At 35.5% G+C, this 23,744-nt stretch overlaps 1 protein-coding gene across 2 annotated transcripts in view; it reads left to right on the plus strand.

Moving 5' to 3' along the window:
* The window catches only part of zdhhc7 (zinc finger DHHC-type palmitoyltransferase 7), an 85,625-nt gene that overhangs the window by 50,132 nt on the left and 11,749 nt on the right, over positions 1 to 23,744 (plus strand). Inside the window, exons 3-7 of one of the 2 annotated variants that reach the window (XM_028809855.2) lie at positions 2,460 to 2,780; positions 9,453 to 9,577; positions 17,129 to 17,225; positions 21,140 to 21,221; positions 21,603 to 21,733. In XM_028809855.2, coding sequence (XP_028665688.1) covers positions 2,475 to 2,780; positions 9,453 to 9,577; positions 17,129 to 17,225; positions 21,140 to 21,221; positions 21,603 to 21,733 — 741 coding nt within the window. In that variant the 5' untranslated portion in view covers positions 2,460 to 2,474. The remainder of the gene's footprint in view (positions 1 to 2,459; positions 2,781 to 9,452; positions 9,578 to 17,128; positions 17,226 to 21,139; positions 21,222 to 21,602; positions 21,734 to 23,744) is intronic. The other variant, XM_028809856.2, reaches the window with a different exon arrangement.

A 23,744-nucleotide genomic window follows, 5' to 3' on the forward strand; every position in this document is an offset into this window, starting at 1 on the left:
AGGGCACGTATTGATTTTTGACTGTTTGTTTTTCTCTGTCTCTCTCTCTCTCTCCCTGCTCCTGACGGAGGGGGTGTGAGCTGCCGCCTTCAACAGCTTTGTGCCGCAGTGCTTCGCATACTTAAAAGCCAAACAGCCCTATTGATTTGTTTGCTTTCCTCTCTGTTTCTGACAGTCTGTGCTCCTGACGCGCACTCCTTTCAAGAGGAAGATATGTTTGCATTCTTTTAATTGTGAGACGGAACTGTCATCTCTGTCTTGTCATGGAGCACAGTTTAAACTTTTGAAAAAGAGACAAATGTTTGTTTGCAGTGTTTGAATAACGTTCCTGTCTCTCTACAACCTCCTGTGTTTCTGCGCAAATCTGTGACCCAAGCATGACAATATAAAAATAATCATATAAACATATGGTTTCTACTTCGCGGATTTTCTTATTTCGCGGGTGGCTGTGGAACGCAACCCCCGCGATGGAGGAGGGATTACTGTATTTGTAAACAAAATCCATCCTCCTCTCTTTCCTCAAAAACAGTTCAATTACTCTGTCTTACAGATTATCCGTGCGCTTCAGTTCCGTCACGAAGTCCCTTTCTATCGCCATTGAAGCTAATGCTGAAAGTCGAACCTGCCCTGTCGTATTTCTGGCATAAGTTTTAATTCGCTTTAGGGCTGAAAATGTCCACTCGACAGAAGCAGTGGACATGGGAATGGTCACTGTCAAACATACCAATGTGTACATCTGCCCCATGCTCTCATTCAGATTTTTCTATTACACCATCCTATCCAATCAACGGGTCTGAATACGGTGACGTTGCCGTATGCCTGCTAGAGGGCCCTAGTGACACTAACTCAAAATCTGATTGGTTGAAGCAACAGTTTAATCGACATTTATTTTGTGTTAGAGGGCCTGCAGAACGGATTGTGATGGCCTCCAGGCAGACTTCTTTGACTTTGACCCTGCCTGGCAACAAATGATGACTGAAATGTGATTGGTTAAATGCTTTAATACAAAAATACATGTCTGGAAGCAGCACAACCATCGGAAAAGCTATGAAAGGAAGCGGACAGACTATTTGGAATTATTTAATAAGGATTCATGGACAAAATATAATTAACATCAGTTTGTAATTCAGATATTTTTTTTAGGCCAGCAGAGAAGGCCTTGCAGGCTCTGACGGCCCACCACTGAAGGATAGATAAATATATATATATATATATAATATATATGCAGAGTTGACTGACTTATTCACTCACTCATTAACACAAACACAATTTCTGTTCAGTTAAAAAGCTGAAATTTGACAGGATGGTACATTTAAGGTGCTAGATACAGCATGTGCTAAGAAAGGACATCTTGATATATAAATAGAAAAATGTAAATATGGCAAAATCTCAAATGTCTTGACAGATTTGAATGAAATTTGGTATCATTCTAGAAAGAAGAAAAGTACCCGAAAATGTTTTGCAGCTGAAGTAATTGATAGGCCCAACAGCTGCACAAATCGTCAGAGTAGACAAACAACTGAAGAAGTGTCAGTATCCTGGACAGGAAAAAAAAGACTTGATCACATTTTGACATCTACGGTCAGGCATGAAATGGAAAGAGAAAGTTTGGGAAAGTTCAAGGAAGATGTGTAGGTGAATGGTTAGCAAGCGTGGTAAACCAAGTGCTGGTGCCAGGTGCTGTATTTATGAGTAGGTATTTCATCAGTAGAAGAAAAAATGGAGTGAGAGAGAAGTAGAGATAGATGTAGTGTTCTCTGATCCAAGACCCGCTAGGAGTAACACAGTGGTCCCTGATCTATTGCACCTAGCTCCTGATCTTTTTCTTGATTATGTACATAACAATAGTGGTAAGCCCCTGATCCTTTTGTCCATCATATACATTATAGCTCCTGATCATATTACACCAGTATATGAGTGTGCATGAAAGGCCAAAGGGACCCATCCATCTCTGTCCAATTGTTGATTTTATTTACATGTAACACCACTCACAACAATCCCATGAAGGTGGGGCGCATAGACCGGATACCTGCAAATTGTAGAAACACTCCTAGGACAACAGCATCAGCTACTTCATTGTACTATACGTTCACATTTACAGACTTTGGAAGGGGAACCCCACTCTCAACCTCCAAAATCATTTACAGTTACATGCATGTCACATTTATGGACTTTGAAAGGGGATTCCCCCCGTTCCCTGAAATTCTACGCCTCTGCATTGGTGGTTAAAGTGGGTAACAATGCTAACTTGAAAGAGTCCCTGATTTCTAAACCGATTGCGGTGCTTGAATCACGTGATACCCCAGTGCAATTCAGTAACTGTTTGCTTATATAATGAAAATCAATATTTTTACCTTGATAATTTTTAATTTGCATATGACAAAATGTATTTCTAAAATTACTTTCTAGCATCTGCTTTTTCTTTTATATGTTCTTTTACTCTTTTCCTTATTTTTCAGCAGGAGTGAGGGAAGATGCAGTCTTCGGGTCACCGACTCAGAGATGTGGAGCATCATCCACTCATCACAGGAGAAGAGGATTATGATGGTCCCCCATCTGAAAATGAAATTTCTGACCGCATTTGGTTCATTCGAGATGGCTGTGGTATGATCTGTGCCATCATGACTTGGTTTTTGGTGCTGTATGCAGACTTTGTAGTGACATTTGTCATGTTGTTACCCTCCAAGAACTTTTGGTATTCATTGATCAATGGAGTGGCTTTCAATTTTTTGGCGGTGCTAGCCCTTTCTTCTCATCTCAGGACAATGCTAACAGATCCAGTAAGTAAAGAAATGAACATTTATATCTAAGAGCTGACATGACCTGGAATATCTGTTAACATGACAGAATAGTTGCATTTAAGTTTATATAATTTTCTTATAAATTAAATTTTTTGTTTTTATTTTGAAATCAACGCCTGCTTTTGCAGTTGCTAGAGTTTAGTAGTTTCTGTTCTTACAATGATTAATTTGTATATACAAAACATATGTGCTGAAGTTTACCACCTGTTTAATTTCTGTTTTAGTAAGTGCTAGAAGAATGTTATTGTTAGACCAATTAATCAATGTTTAATTTCAGTCTTCTTTTTTGGTTACTTTTCAGAACCTTGCATCTTTAGTTTCTAGAACCTCTGGTATCTATTTACATGGGTTCACCTAATCTGAACCTGGCAACCAAGACACCTTTTACATCAAGAATTAACATGCATTTTTGGTGATCTTATCATAATCAATACTTTGCTTCATTAAAGCCTGGGTGTAAATGCACATGTGAATCATTCAGACAACATCCAGAAATGGGCAGAAGTGGATGGCAACCACTTTTAACAAAACTCTGAATGCCACCGCATTTTGTGTCTACATGCAACAACCATGCAAGTGGAAGTTGATTTAATTTGATACAGTCCATAAATCTATAAAACACATTAATACTAGTTATAAAGAGGGACAAAAAGACTAAGAATTTTGTCACAGTTGATTGACTCACCTTAATGTCATTGCGAGAATTGTATTATTTAAGATATTGACATTGCATTTTTTCTATAGGTATTTACTCATGTCTTATAGTAAATACAATAAGAGAGCGTATGTCCTTTAGATTTTATACAGTAGTTTAGCAAATTTAGACGCATTTCCCTTTACCTTCTAATATACATGCATATTTACAAAACAGATTAGTAAATATTAAAATATACATTATACCTTCTTACCAACCCCAACTAACACATAAATACTCTTGTGGCAATGAAGATTTTTTTGTAAAATTCATAGAACTGGGTAATTGGAGTCTCCATTTCTGGGAGAATTTTGAAAATTACAATACATGAAATCTTTCACTGTCTAAAGAGTACTTGCTTATAGATGAGAAAGTGTTTTTCTCCTCTCTTATGCTTAATTATGTTCTCTGCTTTTATTTCAAATATGTAGCATTATTAAAAGGGATTTGTTAAGGGTAAGTGAAATTAACAACAAATAATGCCTAGCCGACTTAGACTATTGTTGTAGCTCATTTTTTCATTCTACAGTAGTCACTGAATTTTACATTCTGATTCTTTTGGAATGTCCATGTTGCTAATTACAGCATTCTTACTGGAATCAGAACTAATTTTTTATTGAGTATGCTTTCAGCCATTTGGTAATTAATTCAGTTGTTATAGCTTAAAATAAAAACAAGAAGTAAATTTCAGTTAAGAAAAATAAATTGTAGCTAACTATTAAACAAGGAAATTTACCAGCTGGCCATTAATTTATACATCAGTGGCCAGATGTTAAATCCTTATTTCCAATTAGCCCAATTAGTCACACGTCCGTATTTTTTCCTCTAGGAGGTGTCATTGAGTGCCATTGACAAGTAGACTCTTCTGGTTACTCAAAACAATGGCAAAATCATAAAACAAGAACTCTGTAGTGTCCCTGTGTGTTTAAATTCTAAAAAAAACCATCCTTGTTTCAACAGCTTTCCCACCAAAAAAACTGAGTAAAATTGATTTAAGCAGTCAAAAGAGATAAAGGACCACAATTTTGTGCTACTTAACAGTACTTAGGTTTGCAGCTGCCACTATAAATCTGATGAGTATATATATTTTATGTGCTGATTTAAGATTGATGCTGTTCCTTTTTAACTTGAATGACATCTATATTGTACTGACATGGGGATCGGCTTTTGAAAAAGCATATGCTTGTCTCACTGTTAAGGTGTGGGAAATACCACAGCAGGTCCCTTCTCACCTGCTTCTGGTCAGTAAATACAACTTAACGTAACTGCAGCATGATTAAACATTTTTTTTCAGAATAATAGTTTAAATTCTGTATGCTGATTTTGTTTGATGATAGGAACTTAACTCATGTACAACAAACATGAAAAAACTTTTGAAAACGATGCAAAGATACATGGTCATTAGGTAAACAGATGAAATACAATTGTTTTGTAAGATTACAGCTAATTTACTTTGTTTATTCTATGTTACAATATACTGAAATCATTAGAAACACAGTAACTAAAACTGTTGGTATATTGGCATAAGAAAGTTAATAAACATACCTAGGTAAGTATAGAAGAATTCACCCATAAAATATCATAGCCTTTTGCAGTTTTAATTTTTGTGTAGTGCTTTTCAACAGTATGTTTTACAGTGAAAAAACTGATGATTGGAAGTAAAAGTAGAAAAATGGAATAAACATGATTCATTGCTGGCTAACTAACAGGAAGTAGATTTACCTTCAATGCATCACATACAAATTTTGTTAAATGGGGCTAATTCCAGCATACTGTTCATAGGAGTGCAGTGCATCTGTTAAGGCAGAGTTATCACTAGAGACTTTTCATGGGCAAGTTAAGAAGTTTAGACTTTTATAGAGAGTAATGAACCTTTTCTAGAGATATGTAATTGAAAGGATTTTGACAGTTTGCTTTACTGGTGTGTCAGTAACATACAGAGAACATCATGTCTCTCTTATAATTATTCTCCCCTCTTTTCATCTCATCTAGACTAAAAATTAGAGCCTATCTATCCCACAGCACCCTGTTCACTTTCCTTCTTTCTGATAAACAACTTAGGTCTATCATGAGCAGAACTTTTATTACCACATTACATGCAAGTTGTGACATTTGTTAGCCTATCATGTTGATCTCCGTGTCTCTTACTCTGACTCTTTGTTTTATTTATCTGCTTGACACAGTATTTCCAAAGGGTTTTTTAAGTTGGTTGTTTGGGAGACATTTTGAACTGTTACTGTTGTATAATAGTACTATACTTTTGTGAGTTTCATCAAAATATACTTTATGCCCCTATTGTTATAATGGCCATAAAGTAAACTATCGGTCATTGAGTTTTATAATATAAATAGATGTTATACTTATTAGTAAAAGTGACTACAGCCAGTTGCAGCATCTTTAGAGCAAAATAAAATAGTTTGCCAGAGGCAGGAGGACATTGGAGTGGTAAGAGTATTATAGAGAAAAAGGACACTTCAGCACCAAAGTCTCTACTTTTATGTTAATCAGAACATAGTGCTTCTTCAGTTGCAAATTGATGTTGAATGCTATTTGCACATATCCTGTCAAGAGTTGTTGGTGCTTAAAGTTATCCAATCTCAACAAAAGTTCAGGGCCAATTTTTGATACCAGTCCATCCCTGTATAAGCTATACTATATTAGGCGGATTTGGTCATTCATGAATTTATGGATGGAAAACATTATTCTTTTTCAAAAAATATAAATTTTTCCTGCGAGTAAATTAGTTTTGCAAGTCCAGAATGTTATGAAGCAGGCAACTGTTCTCTTAGACTCTGATGCCAATAGATAATTGTGATTTTTAGAAAATTTAAATGAGCTGTGAATGATTTTTAATAATCTAGCTTTGTTTAATCCACATTTTTTTTAATTTTTGCTCATGAGCAAAATGCAATATATCTGTTCGACTTCATTAATTGAATGAATAAATTGTATGTGCCCAATAGTGTTGATCAGCAAATTTCGCTGAAGTGTCTTCACAGCAAATTTGCTGCATTTGCCCATGTTCGTCAAACTATTTACAAAGTTTGCGCATCTCTTACTATGTTCTTTCTTCTTTGATCTCACGGAAGCACAGTTGTACAGTGGTTGGCACTATGAAGAGCACACAATCATGCTCACAGTATCACTAGTCTGCTAGCTGGCACTCTACAGATTTAAACAATGGAGGAAACTTGGGGTTAACAGAGAAAACTCATGCAGATATAAAAAGAACATGCAGACTTCATAGAAACCAATGGTGCTAAGGAGATAATGGTGTTAAAAAGCTTAACAGATAAGTAAATTATGCAGGTTCTCAAAATTTTATTTTTTTTGAAACGTATACAATACTTATAACAAGTTATCTCTGCTTGTCACCAAAGGTGCAGGTCGACCCCTCCCACCCCCACACACAGCATCTTATTGGCTGATTTATTTTTTTTTTGGTAACAAACTTTGCTTCAAGAGTTATTTATTTAATTAGATTTATTAATTATGTATACTTAGCCAGAATTAAGTATTAGTTATTTATAGTATGACTATATATTCACAATTCCAACTGTAATACAGAAGGAGTGTCATAGATATGCATAAATTATATTATCTAAAAAGCTTTTAAATCTCAAATTTATATAGAAGTAAACCATTTAATAAGGATAATATAATGAAAGTCTTTTTACATTGTCTGTGTTTAAATACTTTTAACATTACAGCAAGAATACATACCAACCTCACTTCTTAGAGTTTAGATCAATCCTAGTAAGTTGTCTATAAAGTAAAATTATAGTACTGTCTACTATAAATGAAGCTTATGCAAACTACTTAAATAATCTGAAATGCATATCAAAAAGCCTCTACACCCATAGTAAAATGTTAGTTGTTTTTGATGTCGAGGCTAAAATCAAGATAAGTCATGTCAGATTTTTTGCACCATTGATAGGGTACTTTAACCAAAAATATTTTGGAGAAAATAAATGGATTATTAAAAAAAGTTAAAATTCCAATAGCATTCCATCCACTGTATATCTGCTACATGCTATGGGGAAATTACTTTCTTTTAGTTAAATTATATTAGTATAAGGTCTTAAGCAAGATGTATCTTTAATCTAATAGCTAATAATTTAGCTCAAGACTGTAAACATAACTGCTCATTTTGCTAATGTATTTTCAGTGCATCAAATCTTTCTCAGGTGTAAATGTGATGCTTTTCTTCTCAAGTACGGTACACTAAACAAAAATAAAACTTATTTGAGTAATTCTGTGATCTATATAATACTGAAGGTATCCAGTTTTCTTGAATAGTTTTCAGAATAATTTAAACAAATTTAAGTATATGGGAAATTCAGATTGCAGGGTTACAACATAAATGATTTGATGTTATTAATCTGGTTTTAACATGCAGTTATAGATTAACCTTTATGCAGTGCTAATTTTTTGTTGATGTAGTAAGTGTTAATGGAGTAACAACAGTGAGTGAGCACTTTAAAAGTATTGTTGTTGGTTTGTGACTACCTTAATAGGCACTATAGTTCTGAGTTTTCAAAATGCACGATTATTGAAAATGGCACACTCTTAATTTTATGTTTAATGCTTGGTGGTTAAAAAATGTTCTTGGGTATAGATTGTGGAGACTTGCACTTTAGTGATATGAATGATGAATAACTAAATGCAATATGTTAAATTTAGTTGGCTTTTCCATTAACAACGAGAACCACCTGAAAACCAGTTTTATTCTGTTGGCCTTGTTGCTGGTGTTTAATAAAATGCAAATATGCTACACATCCATTTATTGTATATTGCTTACATCAAACATAACAACAACAATTTATTTATTGTATATCCCAAAATCATACAAGGAATTCCTCAGTGGGCTTTAATGGTGCCTGTTTTTGACACACCCCCAGCCTTGAATCCCACATAAATAAATAGCAGGTACCACAGAACAATTACTTATCCATAGAATATAAAGGAAATTATTTGGGCACCAATTTTCCAATGTAGTACTTTTCAAGTCACATTGAACATAGTAATAAGCCTATACCTGCAAAAATTGTTACACTTTGTCTCCCTTCTAGTTCCATGATGTTTACATTTAACACAAAAAGCAACTAATCTTCCTTAAAAAAATATAGACTACTGCTAACGCAGGCAACGATACATTGACTGTAGCCTTGTCTACTGCATGTTGACATTAGCTGAAGCTGGTTAGTGACTGCTGTGTCACTTCACACTGGTTGGTCATCACTTGGTTAGTACAAGTTTTTAATTCTCAGCTGGAGCCAACTAAATCATTAAATTTAACAGGTGATTCTAGGAACTTTTGGGAGAGGAGAAGAGCAAAAGCACAAAGGAAAGCAGATTTAATCTGCATCGGCCTGATGCTATTGGAAAAGTGGTGTTAAATATGCCAAAGGCAAATCAGCTCTTTCTTACAAAAGTACACATCTTCTTGCAAAATAACATTATATGCAGATGTAGTGCAGCAAACTACAGAGCCTTGGAAGTCTGTGGCATAATGTGTAATGTACTTATAGCTTCAAACTGCTTCTCTGCAAATGCTGATTATTTTATAATAATGTTTCATGACACAATGTAAATATGCCAAAGTAATAGTATCTTATGCCGTAAGTATAATCAGCCATCAAGGCATAACTTCAGTTAAGTATAGTGTACTAAAAAAACTATAAATCTTTGAGCAAAGTTTACAATTTCATACAATGCCACTGTAAATGAATACTATTTTATAATTATTATTATTACTATTATTATTATTGTTATTATTAGCTAGTAACTTTTGCAAGACTTTTATGTAATGGTAATTGTATTGCTTGTTTATTGTAGGTTGTATCCAGTTCTAGCATAACATTCTGCTGTTCTTTAGTTCACACTAGATTATGAAAGCTGAGTTATGTTTAATGGCAGTCTGTTCGTGTATGTTTGTGTTACCCTCACAAATTTAGGGAGCTGTGCCAAAGGGAAATGCCACAAAGGAATACATGGAAAGTTTGCAATTAAAGCCAGGAGAAGTAATCTACAAGTGCCCCAAATGTTGCAGTATCAAACCTGAGAGGGCCCACCATTGCAGGTATGAAATGCTTAGATAGTGGTAAGTGTTAAGCAATGTAGTAATACATTTATTGATTATAAAAGGGTAATTCAAACTGTAATTTATACTTTAAATATGATGTAGTATCCATTTTGAGATGAACTGTCATATTATAAATTAGGAAAGAGATTAGTCCTCACAGGTGGCACAGTGGTAGTGCTGCTGCTTTGCAGTAAGGAATCTGTGGAAGATTGTGGGTTCGCTTCCCGGTTCCTCCCTGTGTGGATAGCACTTTAAGTACTGAGAAAAGCACTATATAAATGTAATGAATTATTATTATTATTATTAGTATCAATAATTAGGAGATTATGAAATTGCATTCTAGTATACTACATTCTACAGAGGCTACAGATGGTAACAGTTGTTCATTCACCATTACAGGAATACTCAACCTAAAAATAATGATTTTTGTGTCTTTTTCATACCCAGTGTCATTTATAGGTAATGGCCGAATAATTTGTAATGTAATTTTTATGGAGAATAGAGATAACAATGTACCTAACACAGTAGGCTTTTATAGGGACTAATGCTGAACAAACAGCAAAAAATATCAAAATGTTCATGAAAAAATCTGTTTGGTCATGTTGCATAACAGATAAGTACACAATCAACTCTTTTGTCAATGCTGATATTCATAAGACTGCTGTTCTGATGCCGACATATCAGACACTCCACTTCATCCAGGTAAGCCTGCACATTGTTGTTGGAGATCAGTGCAACCATACAGTCATATGTATTGAGGAAGTGCAGCAGAGGATGAAGAACACAGAACACAGTCCTGTGGAGCCCCTGTGTTGAGGGTTAGGGATGATGAATTGTGACCACACACTCAAACCCTCTGTGGTCTGCCCAACAAGAAGTTAAAAAAAAAAAAAACAGCTGCATAGCATAGTGTTCACATGCAGTCCCTGAGCCTGGTGATGAGATTTGAGGGATGTTATTTTGTTTAATTGCTGAATTATAGTCTATAAACAGCATTTACAAATATTCCCTCTCCTGTTGTCCAGGTTTATCAGTATTATATGTAGGATCAAGGTAATGGCATCATCCGTTGATCTGCTGGAGCAATATGCAAACTGTCATGGATGTAGTTCTTTGGGTAGTGAAGAGTACGGCTGCAACTAATGATTATTTTGGTAGTCGACTAATTGTTAATTTTTATTTTTTTTTTCGATTAGTCACGATTATTTCATGCCTGACTGTTTTGATGCCTGCGACCTGTGGTTGCACATTCTGTTCTGGGCTCCAGTGCATGTCTTACCTCATCTGCTCACGTCTGTCCACCTGTGAATGTCACCCTGATGTCTCGGTATTAACACGATAAAAATGAATAATAATCAAATTAAAATAACCAGTGAAACATATGAATTTGAAAATAATCAGATGTTTTATATTAGTGTGACCATCACAATAAAAAAGAAATACATTAAACAATAGAAACTAAAGTGCACATAGTCTTTAAACAAAAAAAGTGCATTTAACTTAACCAAAAATGGCCACTGGTGTGTCTTAAAGTCCAAAAGTTTAAATAAAGCTTCAGTTCAAATAAAATAAAAAATAATGTACAGTTTATAAAAGATTCAGTTCATATAGTCCTGATTGCAGTGCAGAAACGTGAGCATTTCGACATGCTCTGGTGTGAGGCTGGCTCTGTTCTTTGAGACAATGTTCCCAGCTACTGAGAAGAGATGCTCAGAGGGAGTAGAGGTAGCAGGAAAACACAAGAATGATTTTGCAGACAAAGATGTTTTAATCATAACACTCTGAAGGAAAAGTGTTGTAGTTTATCACATCATGTACTATATTATGCCAAAATAAAAAAAATAACGGACTAAAATATGTAACAAGCTAATTACTGATATACTCCAAAACACAAGTTACCTAACTTTAGTTAGAGATGGTTTACTATTCATATGAACTCAAATATTATACCAAAAAAGAAGAAAAAAAAAACTAGGACGGCTCAGCTACTCCTATTCACTCGTTTAGCAAATGTAACTGAAATTATAATTGCTTAACCCTTAAACCGGCGTTTACCACCGCAATTTGCCAGCACGCCGGAGCCGAGTATATTCGGAAAAGTACATTTGTTGAACGCCGCAACCAGCTAGAGTTGGTTTCCAGTGCAATTTGGGAGCACGCCGAGTATATGCGGCAACATACATTCGGTGACATACATTCATTGAACTCCGCAACCGGCTAAAGTTGTTTCTCAGTGCAATTTGCCAGCATGCCAGAGCCAAGTATATTCAGCGATGTATATTCATTGAATGCTGCAACCAGCTATAGTCGTGTCTCAGTGCAATTTGTCAGCACGCTGGGGACGAGTATATTCGGCGACGTACATTCATCGAGTGCTGCACCCGGCTATAGTCACTTCACAAAGCAATTTGCCAGCACGCCGGAGCTGATCGGTCAGTGCCGTATATTCGTTGAGCAGTCAGCTCATGAACACTGGCGCCTTGCAGCATCACTGTCCCCGGGATTCAGCCACTGCACTATACTGGTCTGCAAGCGTCAGCGCTTACTTCTGTGTGCCTGCATGCAGCCAGTTCAAGCGCAGTTGGCTTGGTGATTTACTGAATTTCATCAATGTCTTCAGTTGCACCTTGAACACATAATAGATTATTTCAGTAGTTTTTTTTATAGTACATTTGCAGTGTGTAAAATGATCAGTGTTGCAGTAATTGTGATGCTCTTTGCATGAATTTGAGTGTTCCATTAAAATTTCACATTTTCTTTGTGAATTGTGACATTTACTTAAAAAGTGTACCCCTGGACGCCAAATACTTTTTAGCTGCATTAATCCCCAAGTATGTGTCGGTTTAAGGGTTAACTATCATTGTCAAAACCTTGATATACACATTATAGTACAAACATCAACGTTAACATGTGACACTAACTTTACTCGCTAAAACTTAACCTCTCAAGAGACGGCAGCATCACAGCTTCAGGATGCTTGCATTTCAGATGCTCATGCATCGCGGTGGTGCTGCCCTGAAAAGAAATTTCCGCTTTGCATAATTAGCATTCAACTTTTTTTTCTTTTTTGGTGAAGGGCTCCCACACTTTAGAATGTTTCTGTCTCAATTTTTTTCCATCTCCTTCTCCCTCCTCTATCCGACTTGCCATTGCAACCACGTTTATTTTCCTCTACATTCTTCTTCTACTCAGACGTTCTTCTTCGTTGGTAGGACTGTGTGCAGTCTTGACAAACAATAAAAAATGATACTTCCCCTAGACGTTCATGTAGTGCATTGCAGTTACTAAAACTAATGTGGTTCTTTGTAACTGGAGCCTTTATTGAAGGTTCTGTTTATGACGCGTCGACAATAAAAAAAAATCCGCGTCGACGATTTTTTGTAGTCGACGTCATTGATAACATCGACTAATCGTTGCAGCCCCAGTGAAGAGCATATGTAATCTTTGACTATTTTCTCAAAACTGCTATTGGTGTTAGTGCAACAGGACAGTAATCATTCAGGCAGGTTGGATGCGATTTCTTAGGTACAGGTACAATGTTGGAGCTTTTGAAGCGCATAGGTATAATAGACTGGGTTAAGGAGAGAAGAAATATTACAAGAACACTGGTACACAGATCTTGAAAACACATCCTGTAATGCTGTCTGGACCTGCTGCCTTCCTGGTGTTCACTTTATTGAAAGATCTTTTTACATCGTGTTCCTGGAAAGATTTAGATGGTTTGGATGCAAAACAGTGGCTTGACAATTTATGAATATTGAGAGGAATGTAGAATTACTTATGATGTCTATTTGCAAGACTCCCTTGGAAAAAATATTTGCAAATTTTTGAGAAACGCCATTTCTCAAAGCATACAGCAATTAGTCCAATTTTGCTGGAACCTATTGGCTTAAATCATTAAGTCCACCCACCTTCCTTTCTTTCCACTATTATGCAGCTTTGGTACTATAATCCATTTTGAATATTAATAGTGATATAAAAAAAGTGGTATAAAGAGTGAGGAACAATAGTGTAAATTTCTAGACAATTTTGATTCAAGCGGTCAGATCCAGTCACATTCAAGCCATATACTGAATGTATGTGTTGTTTAGTACCACTTATAAATGATGTGTTAATGTGTTCTGAAATGTTATGATTCCATGTGGATTTTTGATGTTGCAGTTTCTTTTAAAATGATTCAATCTTCATCCCATATGAGAGAACAAATCAGAACTATCCTGTGGTGTGAACATAGCATTAGTTTTTCTTGAGGACTTTATCCTCCTAACGCATCTAAATTGTTGCCCTGAACCCCCCTCAGTTTATTTAACCAGTAAAATTATGCAGAAAATAAAGAGATTCCAAATTTGAATGAAAATGTAGCGAGAATCATGTTCTCCATGTGTGCTAGTGTACTTATTAGTTGTGTGCTGCAACTTTTAAATAAAGGCTGTGCATCTACTGCCACAAAAACATTTCACATATTGCTGATTTTCTTTAAAAAGTTTTTGTCATCACGATAATCTCTTTTTAAACATTTGCCTTATTGTTTGTATCGGAGTAGCGATCTTAGATCGCTGGATGCCAGAGTAGCCACAGGATTTTATTCCATCCAATTAGAAACTCATTGTTGCATTTAAGAGTTAGTGTCATTTAATTATGTGTCTTCAATCTGCTTTCTTTTTGCTATTTCAAAAAATCCTAGCAATGTATGCTGTCCTTTCCTAAGAAAAAGCAAAAATCTTTCATTGAGTGGTATAGAGTAGATTACTTTCCCTCATTCCTCAACATTTCTTTCTCAGTTCTCTCAGAATAATCTGTTAAAACGGATTATTCATTACAAATACAGGATCAGTGGAGCTAAATGTTGCATTGTTTGCGCTTCTCAGTTAATTGGCTAAGAAAGAAAGAAGATTACAACTTTTGGCAATTTCTAAACTTGCAAACAGAGAGCCAAAGCAAGCATCAACTTAAATAGTAAACAGCAGGAATTGAAGATAAATTATTAGATACAAGTATGTAACAGTATAAGGAAACACTCTTTAGTACATTGGAAGCAGGGTTACATTTAATGAAATGAAGTCTTTAATGAATTATACATCATTTTGCACTTAAAACAGCTCGATTCAGCTAGTTTGCCTTTGCACTTTTCTTCCTAGTATTGGAATATTTGTATTTTCTGTCCATTTATACAGTAAATTGATCATAAGCATAGACATACAGTACATAATATTTCTAAACTATGTCTTTGCATAGAAAGTTGAGACAACTTTCAAAAATTCAACAGTCTTTGAAATAAACTGTAGATATTTATATTGTTACATGAAGAAGCTTAAGGCTGGGTTTATACTTCAAGTGACGCGACGCATGCTCCTGCAGATGCTACTGCTACACAAGCGGTGTACTGTTTATACTTGCACGTGTACTTTACATAAATCTAGAAGATTCCACTAGGTGGCAGTGGAAGATATATTCACGGTGAGATAACAACATTTGGCTTCGCTGCGTTGTGAATTGCCTGAAACATCCATTAAATTTAGGACACCTTGCCAAAATATCTCTGAAAAGTATGGATGTTTAATGATTACCTCCATCAATCCAGGGGTGCGCCCATTCCAGCAAGCATTGGGCGCGAGGCAGAAACATTCCTTGGATGGGGCATCAGCTCATCGCAAGGTGAAAAAAAGCACACACATACATTAGCGTCATTTTAGCATCACCAAATCCCCAAGCCTGCGTCTCCTTGGAAGGAAACTGAAGCACACTGTGGAAACTCAACAGGACAACATGCAAATTCCAGGCAGGGATGTGACTCCCTGCGAGGCAGCAGCGCTACCGTTCTGCGACAGTGTCACCCCCACATGTGTAATTATTATCAGTATTAGACAAAGTCAGAGAGGCGAGATTTCTTTGGTTTGGACATGTGCAGAGGACAGATGCTGAATATATTGGGAGAAAGGTCCTAAGGATAGAGCTACCAGGCCAAAGAAAGAGGAAGGCCTAAGAGAAGGTTTATGGATGTGGTGAGAGAAAACATGCAGGTGATGGGTGTAACAGAACAAGATACAGAGGTCAGAAAGATATGGAAGAAGATGATCCGCTGTGGCAACCCCTAACAGGAGCAGCCGAAAGAAGAAGAAGATTCAGTATTTAAATGAAGTTAACGACTTATCTGTAAAATGTAATATACATATTTTAATTCATTTCATCATGAAAGTGATATCAAGTATTAATCTAAGGATTCAGTGTTCAGTGAGCTGGAATATAGTAAATTTAATATGTTCTGTGGCAGTTGCTGCCTGCTACTGCTGTCAGTGCAGGAGGAAGCCCTGGTAGCACATAGTGATTAACAACTGGGTCGGTTTTAATCCACTTTAATCACAAAATAGACCTTTTCACTGTGTCCCTAATTTTTTTTTCTCTGTTGATCAAATATGCTTCCGTGCATTCTGATGGTGTTGTGAAGGTGCAATATGCATCGCTTGAAAGGAAAAGTACCACAAATACAGTACATTTGTATGTCAGTATTTTGCTTCACCACATTGAACCATTCTTCAAACATCAAAGCACGGACATTGATCCTGTAAGTTCTGCAAAGCGGCTTGCTGGCACATGTTAATAGTAAACAGAGAGTCTGACGTCCTATTCCAACTTGAACACACTGCGCCCCCCAGTTTTTTGCTGGAACTGCAAATCACACACACGACACGTTAATTTCTAAAGATGTGCTCGAAGAATGCGTCAAGTGAATGCTGGGAATGCATGGCAGGCATGATACATGCGCATATGTGTTCTGTGCATGAAGTATAAACTGTCCCTAAGGGATATGACTGTGCCTGCTTCTTTGTGTATTGAGTGTACTTGGGTTTAGGGTATACCTTTGTTATAAAAATAAAATATATGAATTATTGAGAGCAGTTTAGTAAAGTTTAAATTGGAAAGAGCCAAAGCCTATCCTGGCAGCATCTGGCACAAGTAGGAACCAACACTGGGTAGGGGAACAGTAGATCACAGAGCAAAATAATAGATACAGTATATATTTACTGTGTAGATTATATTTTTTTAATGTTCATTAATCATGTTTGTGTTTCCAGTCTAATGTGACTTTTTTACCTACATACTGTACTTTACTTTACAGTTTGTTTTGCAAGGAACATCACGTCTAAAAATTGATTCTAAAAATGATGCTTACATTGTGGTTTTGTTTTATTTCAGATTTACATTGATATAAACAGAATGACTTAGGCAATTGTATTTCTCCTTCTCCCACCCACATCCATGTAGGCCATAGAATGAGACTAATCTTTAGACCTTTGTGTTCTGGTGGGAGTTGAGATCCATTCTGTTTTAAGGACACAGTATTTTTAAGCATATACACCTGACAATTGCTGGCTTTTGAGGCTGGCCAAAACACTTATCTTTGTATAAGTAATTATTTTTATACTAAGGGGAAACAAGGAAATTCTTGCTTAAGTGTCATTAGAAAATTCCAATGAGAAAATATTTATTGTAGCTTGTTATTCATTTTCTAAAATAGTAAAATAACCAATTTTCCTTTCTGTTAAACAGTATTTGTAAGAGATGTATTCGGAAAATGGATCACCACTGTCCTTGGGTAAATAACTGTGTTGGGGAAAACAATCAGAAGTTCTTTGTTCTCTTTACTGTAAGTGTTTATTATTTCACTGCTTTACTTTTCAACTTAGGTACCATTAATTCCTACTTTATAATTGTTGCGTAATATACTGAAACTTGTCCATCAGTGTGACTTAGTGAAAAATACAGGGTCAATATTGTCCCTGTCAAAATTAGGAAAAGTTAATTACCCATGCAGTCCAAATACCACTTGTGTCTCCATTTCTCCCATTTTCTGAATATTAAATGTAATGGATATTATTTTATTGCAAGCATTATACATAGAGAAACCTGCTTGTTTTAGGATCTGTTTGAAGTGGTTTTGGGAGAGTATGCCAGTAGGCAAAGAAGAGTTTTGGTGCTTGTTTGGTGGGGTGGGGTTAGTACTCAGTTCAGTGTCTTATAATGATTCATACATTTAATTCATTTTTTTATATTTTTAATTCTCCACTTAAAATCCATTAGTAGAACCCACACTTGCATCTTTAACTCAAGTTACAGTGCTTACACATACCACAACACCACAGAAACTGGACAAAAGTCTGCACAACCACTCAAAGCATCTAATTAGTGCACTGTAGACAGTGCTTCGTACATGACAAACAACTAGCATTGAAAATAAACAAGAAAGCAGACCACAACAAATATGACAAACCACTAACAGGACATTATAAAATGTTATAGCAAAAACAGAAAGTAATGTTACTGATAGTATTACAGGCAACTGCCGTATAATTTATAACAGAATTACTTGGAAAAGCTGGTCTGGTCGTTCTCTATCTGAGCACCAAGAATGACATCCTTGAGAGAGCATAGCAAAGGTGATCTTTCCATATGATTCTCAATATCCGCGACAACCTCTGGGGTATGAACAGAATGGTTTTGGTGCCATGACAAAGTCATACTCTTGTTTTTCGCCAATTGCTGAAGTTTGCATTTCCCTAGAGCACTTGCAAAGGGACATTTTTCTAACAAAAAAAACCCTCACATGTCAACTTAAAGGAGCCTTTATGAACATGAAACTCCGTAATTGAGATACATAGTTCCAATGAATGCAGCATGTCTTCTCTCCAACACACACAAGTAACAAAACCAAACAAAATGTACTGTATATACTAAATATACAGTTTTTGAACATGTGTTGAGCTATGGTACACTTTTTACTGTGGATTTTCATTTAGTTTAGCGGAGTCAGATGAGATTTTCATATGAAAGTACACATCTGGGGACAACACGTTAAAAAGTGTGTAGTGAATACCAGTTAAATCCTGTGCTACAAAGTTTACACCACAGAGCTTCTTCTTAAAACACCCACCACCAGTTTCTACAGTCTGTGAATTTTAAACCATTGCCGAGGATACAGGGACAGAGCAAAAGATACTGAATGTAAGTCTTGATAGAAAATAAAAACTAAAATTGCTGTTATTCATTCAGGAGCTCTATAGCACAAGGTAACTGAAGCTTAACAAAATTTGCATTTTGTAAAGACCACTGCAACAGTTGAGACAGACAAACACACGTAGCTACTGGGTTTCACACGTTTGAAAAGTGCCTCACCGGCATTATAACTGTTGCATCACTATATGATATAACAACTGCAAATAGAGTTTAGATAAGCATTGTGGTCTATGGGTGTACAATGTGTTAAAATGCTGTGGCTTTTTTGTCATGGCCTGTTTGCATTTCAAGTTAGACAGTAAGGTTATGTTTTTTTAGTTATTAGTTTAGACGTACAGTCAGAAGGTGAAGATGCAACCTTATCCGTGCATTTACTGGTATCATTAGGCAGATTTGTTGATTCAAGTGAAATCTACATCTCCTGTGACTTCATCATCAGCTCTCTTAATGACAGTCTTTTTAATGCAGTGTAACCCACCATTTACGTCAAATGTTTATTTTGTAGTTCATATTTTCATAAATATAGCTCCTAATTCTTTCAAGCTTTCATCAACTGCTACACTATTGTAACACTGAACAGATTACACACATAGCACCTGCTGTATCGTTCACACTTAACACCACAGTGCACACATCACCTGCCCAAATATATTGTTCATGTTTACGGTTTGTCCTTTGATGCTGTTGAATGCTATTGTATAATCTGATGCTATAAAAAGGCTTTTTACTTGCCTCAGATTATATTTTTATAAACGTTTTTTTTTTTAAATGTGCAGTGTGCACTCTGCACACGCTACTCACATTTATATGTTTTAATAGGGTTTTTTAGGACACTTTAACTGTAGACAGTTCCATCATAAACAGAAGCAACAATAATTTTGAATGGAACTTATGTTATTAGCAATAGACTGTGATGATAGTTTAAACAAAAACTATGAGAACCTTGCCCAGAAAAGTAATTATAGGACCTACCCATAGAACCAAGCTTTAAACAAATGAAATATACAAATATTCTTGTATAATCAACCTGAGAAGTCCCTTATCATTAAGTTTATCCACACATTGTGTATGTTATAGTTGCACACAAAATATACGCATAAACAACTAATAAATATAATATATATTTAGACTAAACAAGAGGAGATGGGAGAATGAAACACTCAAATGAGAAAGACTTAGTTTGACTTTAAGTTTACCTTAACTTCTTGAAAGATAAAGGAGTATGAAAAAGAGCTTGCTTTAAAGTTTAAAGATTATTCTGAAAAGTGTGTAAATATTTGTAGTGCAAGCTAAAATATTTTACATATATATTTGCTGCATTAGTAAAAGATAAATCTGTCTAAATATGGTAAAAAATTGTAATTATTTCTGCATAAGTATTTATACTAGCCTTCCAAGAATCAATGCTTTTTGAGAATTTTCTTTTAATGTTGTTATTATTTGCAGTAGTAGTTGTGTTGTTTTATGATTTTAAAGCAGATAGTCTTCATCTTTTCCTGTTCTATGTGTGGTCAATGTGCTTGATCAGCCTTTGTCAGCTCAGTCCTGTACCTCCTCACCAGTCAAGTCTTTTTGCTTCAGATCTTCTTTTACTTTATCCATCCACCTCCACTTTGGCCTCCCACACTTTCTCTTACCCTGTACGTCCATTCCCATCATTCTTTTGCCCACATATTCATTGTCTCTCCTCCTCACATGTCCATACATCTTCAACCTACTTTCCAGTACTCTTAGATATCTCTCCAATTTTGTTCTACCTCTGATTGTCTTATTTTTTATTCTGTCCTTTTTGTAACTCCACACACCCATCTTAACATGCTCATTTCAGCCACATCTAACTTCTTCTCCTGCACTCCCTCTACTGCCTATGTCTCAACCATCCATCACTGCTTATCTTTAACCTTCACCTTAATTCTTCAACACAATATGTTACCTTCTTCTAACTGTTCCATCCACACTGCACTTTGAGTTATCTATGCATCTAGTTTTCCCATCTCAGGCTACCACTGATCCTAGATATTTAAATTTATCAACTCTGTTTAGTAGCTCTCCATGCAGGCTAACTTTTGAATCCTGATCATCACTGAACTTCATATATACTGTCTTCTTTATATTTATCTTCAACCCTCTATCTTCCAAAGCCCTTCTCCGGTACTACATAAAAAAGCAACCTTGTATCACAAATTGTAGATACAAATTATGTAGTTCTACATTCAAATTAACAGAGTACAACAATGTAAATAATAATAAAGTACAAAATAGAATTATTTTCTGTTTACATGTAAGCTATTGAACATAATCAGAGCCAGTAGTGCATATTTCCTGCCTACTGATTTAGGGTTTATAGGAAAAGGTGACTTTAAACATACTAATGTAATGAGTGTTGCTGTCTACAATTATCATTCCAACAAACCTCTTAAATAAAATTGTGTTTTTTTGAAAAGCAGAAGCAATATAGAGCCAGTGCATCACCTTGCATAATCCACATATTTCTGTATGTCCTTAATAGCTTTTAAACTCCATTTTAATAAATGTTTCTCCTTTCAGATGTATATAGCAATGATTTCAGCTCATGCTCTCATAATGTGCGGCTTCCAGTTTGTCTCTTGCGTAAAAGACCAGTGGAGTGGTAAGTTTGTGGATTAATAATGTAAATTTACATTTTGCCTTGTCTTAATATTTCTAAAAGTTTGTCAAGGTACAGATTATGTTAATAAATAATATGACAATGCATGGTCCTTTGCTTAATTAATTACTAATTTACATGCAAAAATGCAAAAAATTTTTGAACCAAAGTCGGGGAAGTATTTCACTGTTTTTTTTAAAGACTTATAGTTCTGAATTGTTTACCTTCATTAATCAATAAATGAAATCATGTACATAAATATAGGATGGGTGTTGTTCTTGTTGAGAAATGGCCGTGTTTGTGAATGAAAGCTGATAATTTGGTAATTTTACTTTGTTCTCAATAACATTTAAAACAGCACAAAATGTAATTTTTGTTTCCTAGAATGTAGTGACTTTTCACCTCCAGTGACAGTTATATTGATGATCTTCCTCTGCCTTGAAGGAATGCTCTTCCTCACCTTTACTGCTGTGATGTTTGGAACCCAGATCCACTCAATATGTAATGATGAAACGGTAAGAAGTTAAGAGCATTTAGACTTTTACGTACTCTGTCAGTATGTTCCATGGTCATATTAAAAAACTATAGGTTTCAATATTAAGAATTTTATTCGCAGTTTAATTTTAGGGTTACTGATGACTCCACTGTCATTTTTAAACATCAGTTTTAGAATAAAACAGTTGTCGCTGATTTGCTTGGTGGTTCCTGAATATTTTGCAGCCTTTGCTTATATGCAAATACCCTGTGTGTTTCATGAATTAGGTTCTTTGTTCTGTATTGGATATTTAGTTTTGTTTTTTGCTGTCCTTTTGGTTTTTTGGACTTGACATTTTTTGCTGGGATTTCCATTATTATCTCACTGTCATTTTTAAGCATTTTGCATGTCTTTGTTGTTGGTAACAACATCCTAGCACATGACACCTGGAAGTTGCAATGTGTAACATCAACATGGTAACCCTATTTGATCTGGTGCCGTGGTAATACAGGTTTCAGTGTTTGTGGATGTTGTGAAAAATATTTCTGAGAGCATCCTTATTAAACAATCATTTAAGAAACGTGTGTCTTTCAATTTCATTAGATTAAAAGTTTGGTCAGTGTATCAGTCTCCCAGGTCCTGGATTTTTTTTAACTAAATAACAACTAAATTTGCCTCATTTCTTTGCCCTGCTTCCTTTCTTCGGATGCTATTTTTACTGTGGCAAAATAGTATAAAAGAAAATTTGCAAATCCACCATTAAGCTTCATCAAGGCTACTTTTGCATATAGTAACCATCAATAAAGAGCCAAGATACAAAATACTTTTACCCCATTGTGCATATTGTAACCATGTTCACAACTGCAATGCATTTATATTTAGACCCTGCAGAAGGTAGTGACACCAGCCCAATATGCTTGCTTAAGTGTATGTCTATAGCAGGGGTGAAATCATGAGACCTGGGGTTTAATCCTAGGTAGGTGGCAAGTTACAAAAATTATGAACTTGACCTTGGTTTCTGTTAGCTTTATAGTATTTGTGAGGCACAAAATATGAATGTTAAATTGTATTAATTTATTAGTATCTGTTTCATATACTGTTTTGTGGGCCTTGATATTGGTTTCCTTATGAACTATTTGTAAGGTTCAATATGTTTTATTTAATTTTATTGGTTTTACTAGTACCTGTTTTATGGACTGTTTTACTTTTCAAACTAATATGTTGAAAAAAGTAGGCTTCTCAATTTGTTTACCAATCGCTTGCGATAAATGTGGATTGCTGAGCAGTTGACTTTAGTTTAGCAGTTATTTCATACCAGGTATATTCAAATACATGGAGCATTTGGACTACAAATAATGTCTTGTAAATATAAAATTAAAAATTCTGACCCATTCAAACACTAAGCAATACAGCTCAATATAAACCTGAAACATACTAGGTTGCACAATAAGACCCAGCCGCTAAGTAAAATGAAACACAACAGTCAAACAAAATAACTAACTACTAATTGTAATATCTGGTATTAATTCTGTTAATAGAACAACAACACAATTCTATCCTTCTGGTGCACATCAGAGAGTGTCTGTGGGTGTTTTCTTGCTCCCATCAACACAAAGGAATATGACAACCTCCTTTGTAGATCTCTCTCAACACATCCCCCACATTTTAGTACACTGCTTGCACAATTCATCACACAAGACACGTGTGCAGCTCCTTCGTATCAGACTGTTATTTGTGAATAATGATCTCGGCCAAATCACAGAAATGTTTGGGAACTTCCACCTAACTCTGTGAAATGCCTTGAAATCAAAGTAGGAAGGAGGAACTAGTTTTGAGTGGATTATGATGGTGGAATCATCATTTAAGTATTCCTGATTGCTAGGGAAGCATCTGCAATCTATTTTGGACCAATTATTATGGCCAAAAAAGTCAGTCACATTCCACCATATGATGGACCTGGAGTGTATCTCGATGACATTTTGATTTTAAGTAATGACTTGCAGACGCATTTGACATGGCTGCAAGTGGTTCTCAATATCCCAAGAAACACT

Source organism: Erpetoichthys calabaricus, chromosome 9 (genome assembly GCF_900747795.2).
Source record: "Erpetoichthys calabaricus chromosome 9, fErpCal1.3, whole genome shotgun sequence".
Taxonomy (NCBI): Eukaryota; Metazoa; Chordata; class Cladistia; order Polypteriformes; family Polypteridae; genus Erpetoichthys; species Erpetoichthys calabaricus.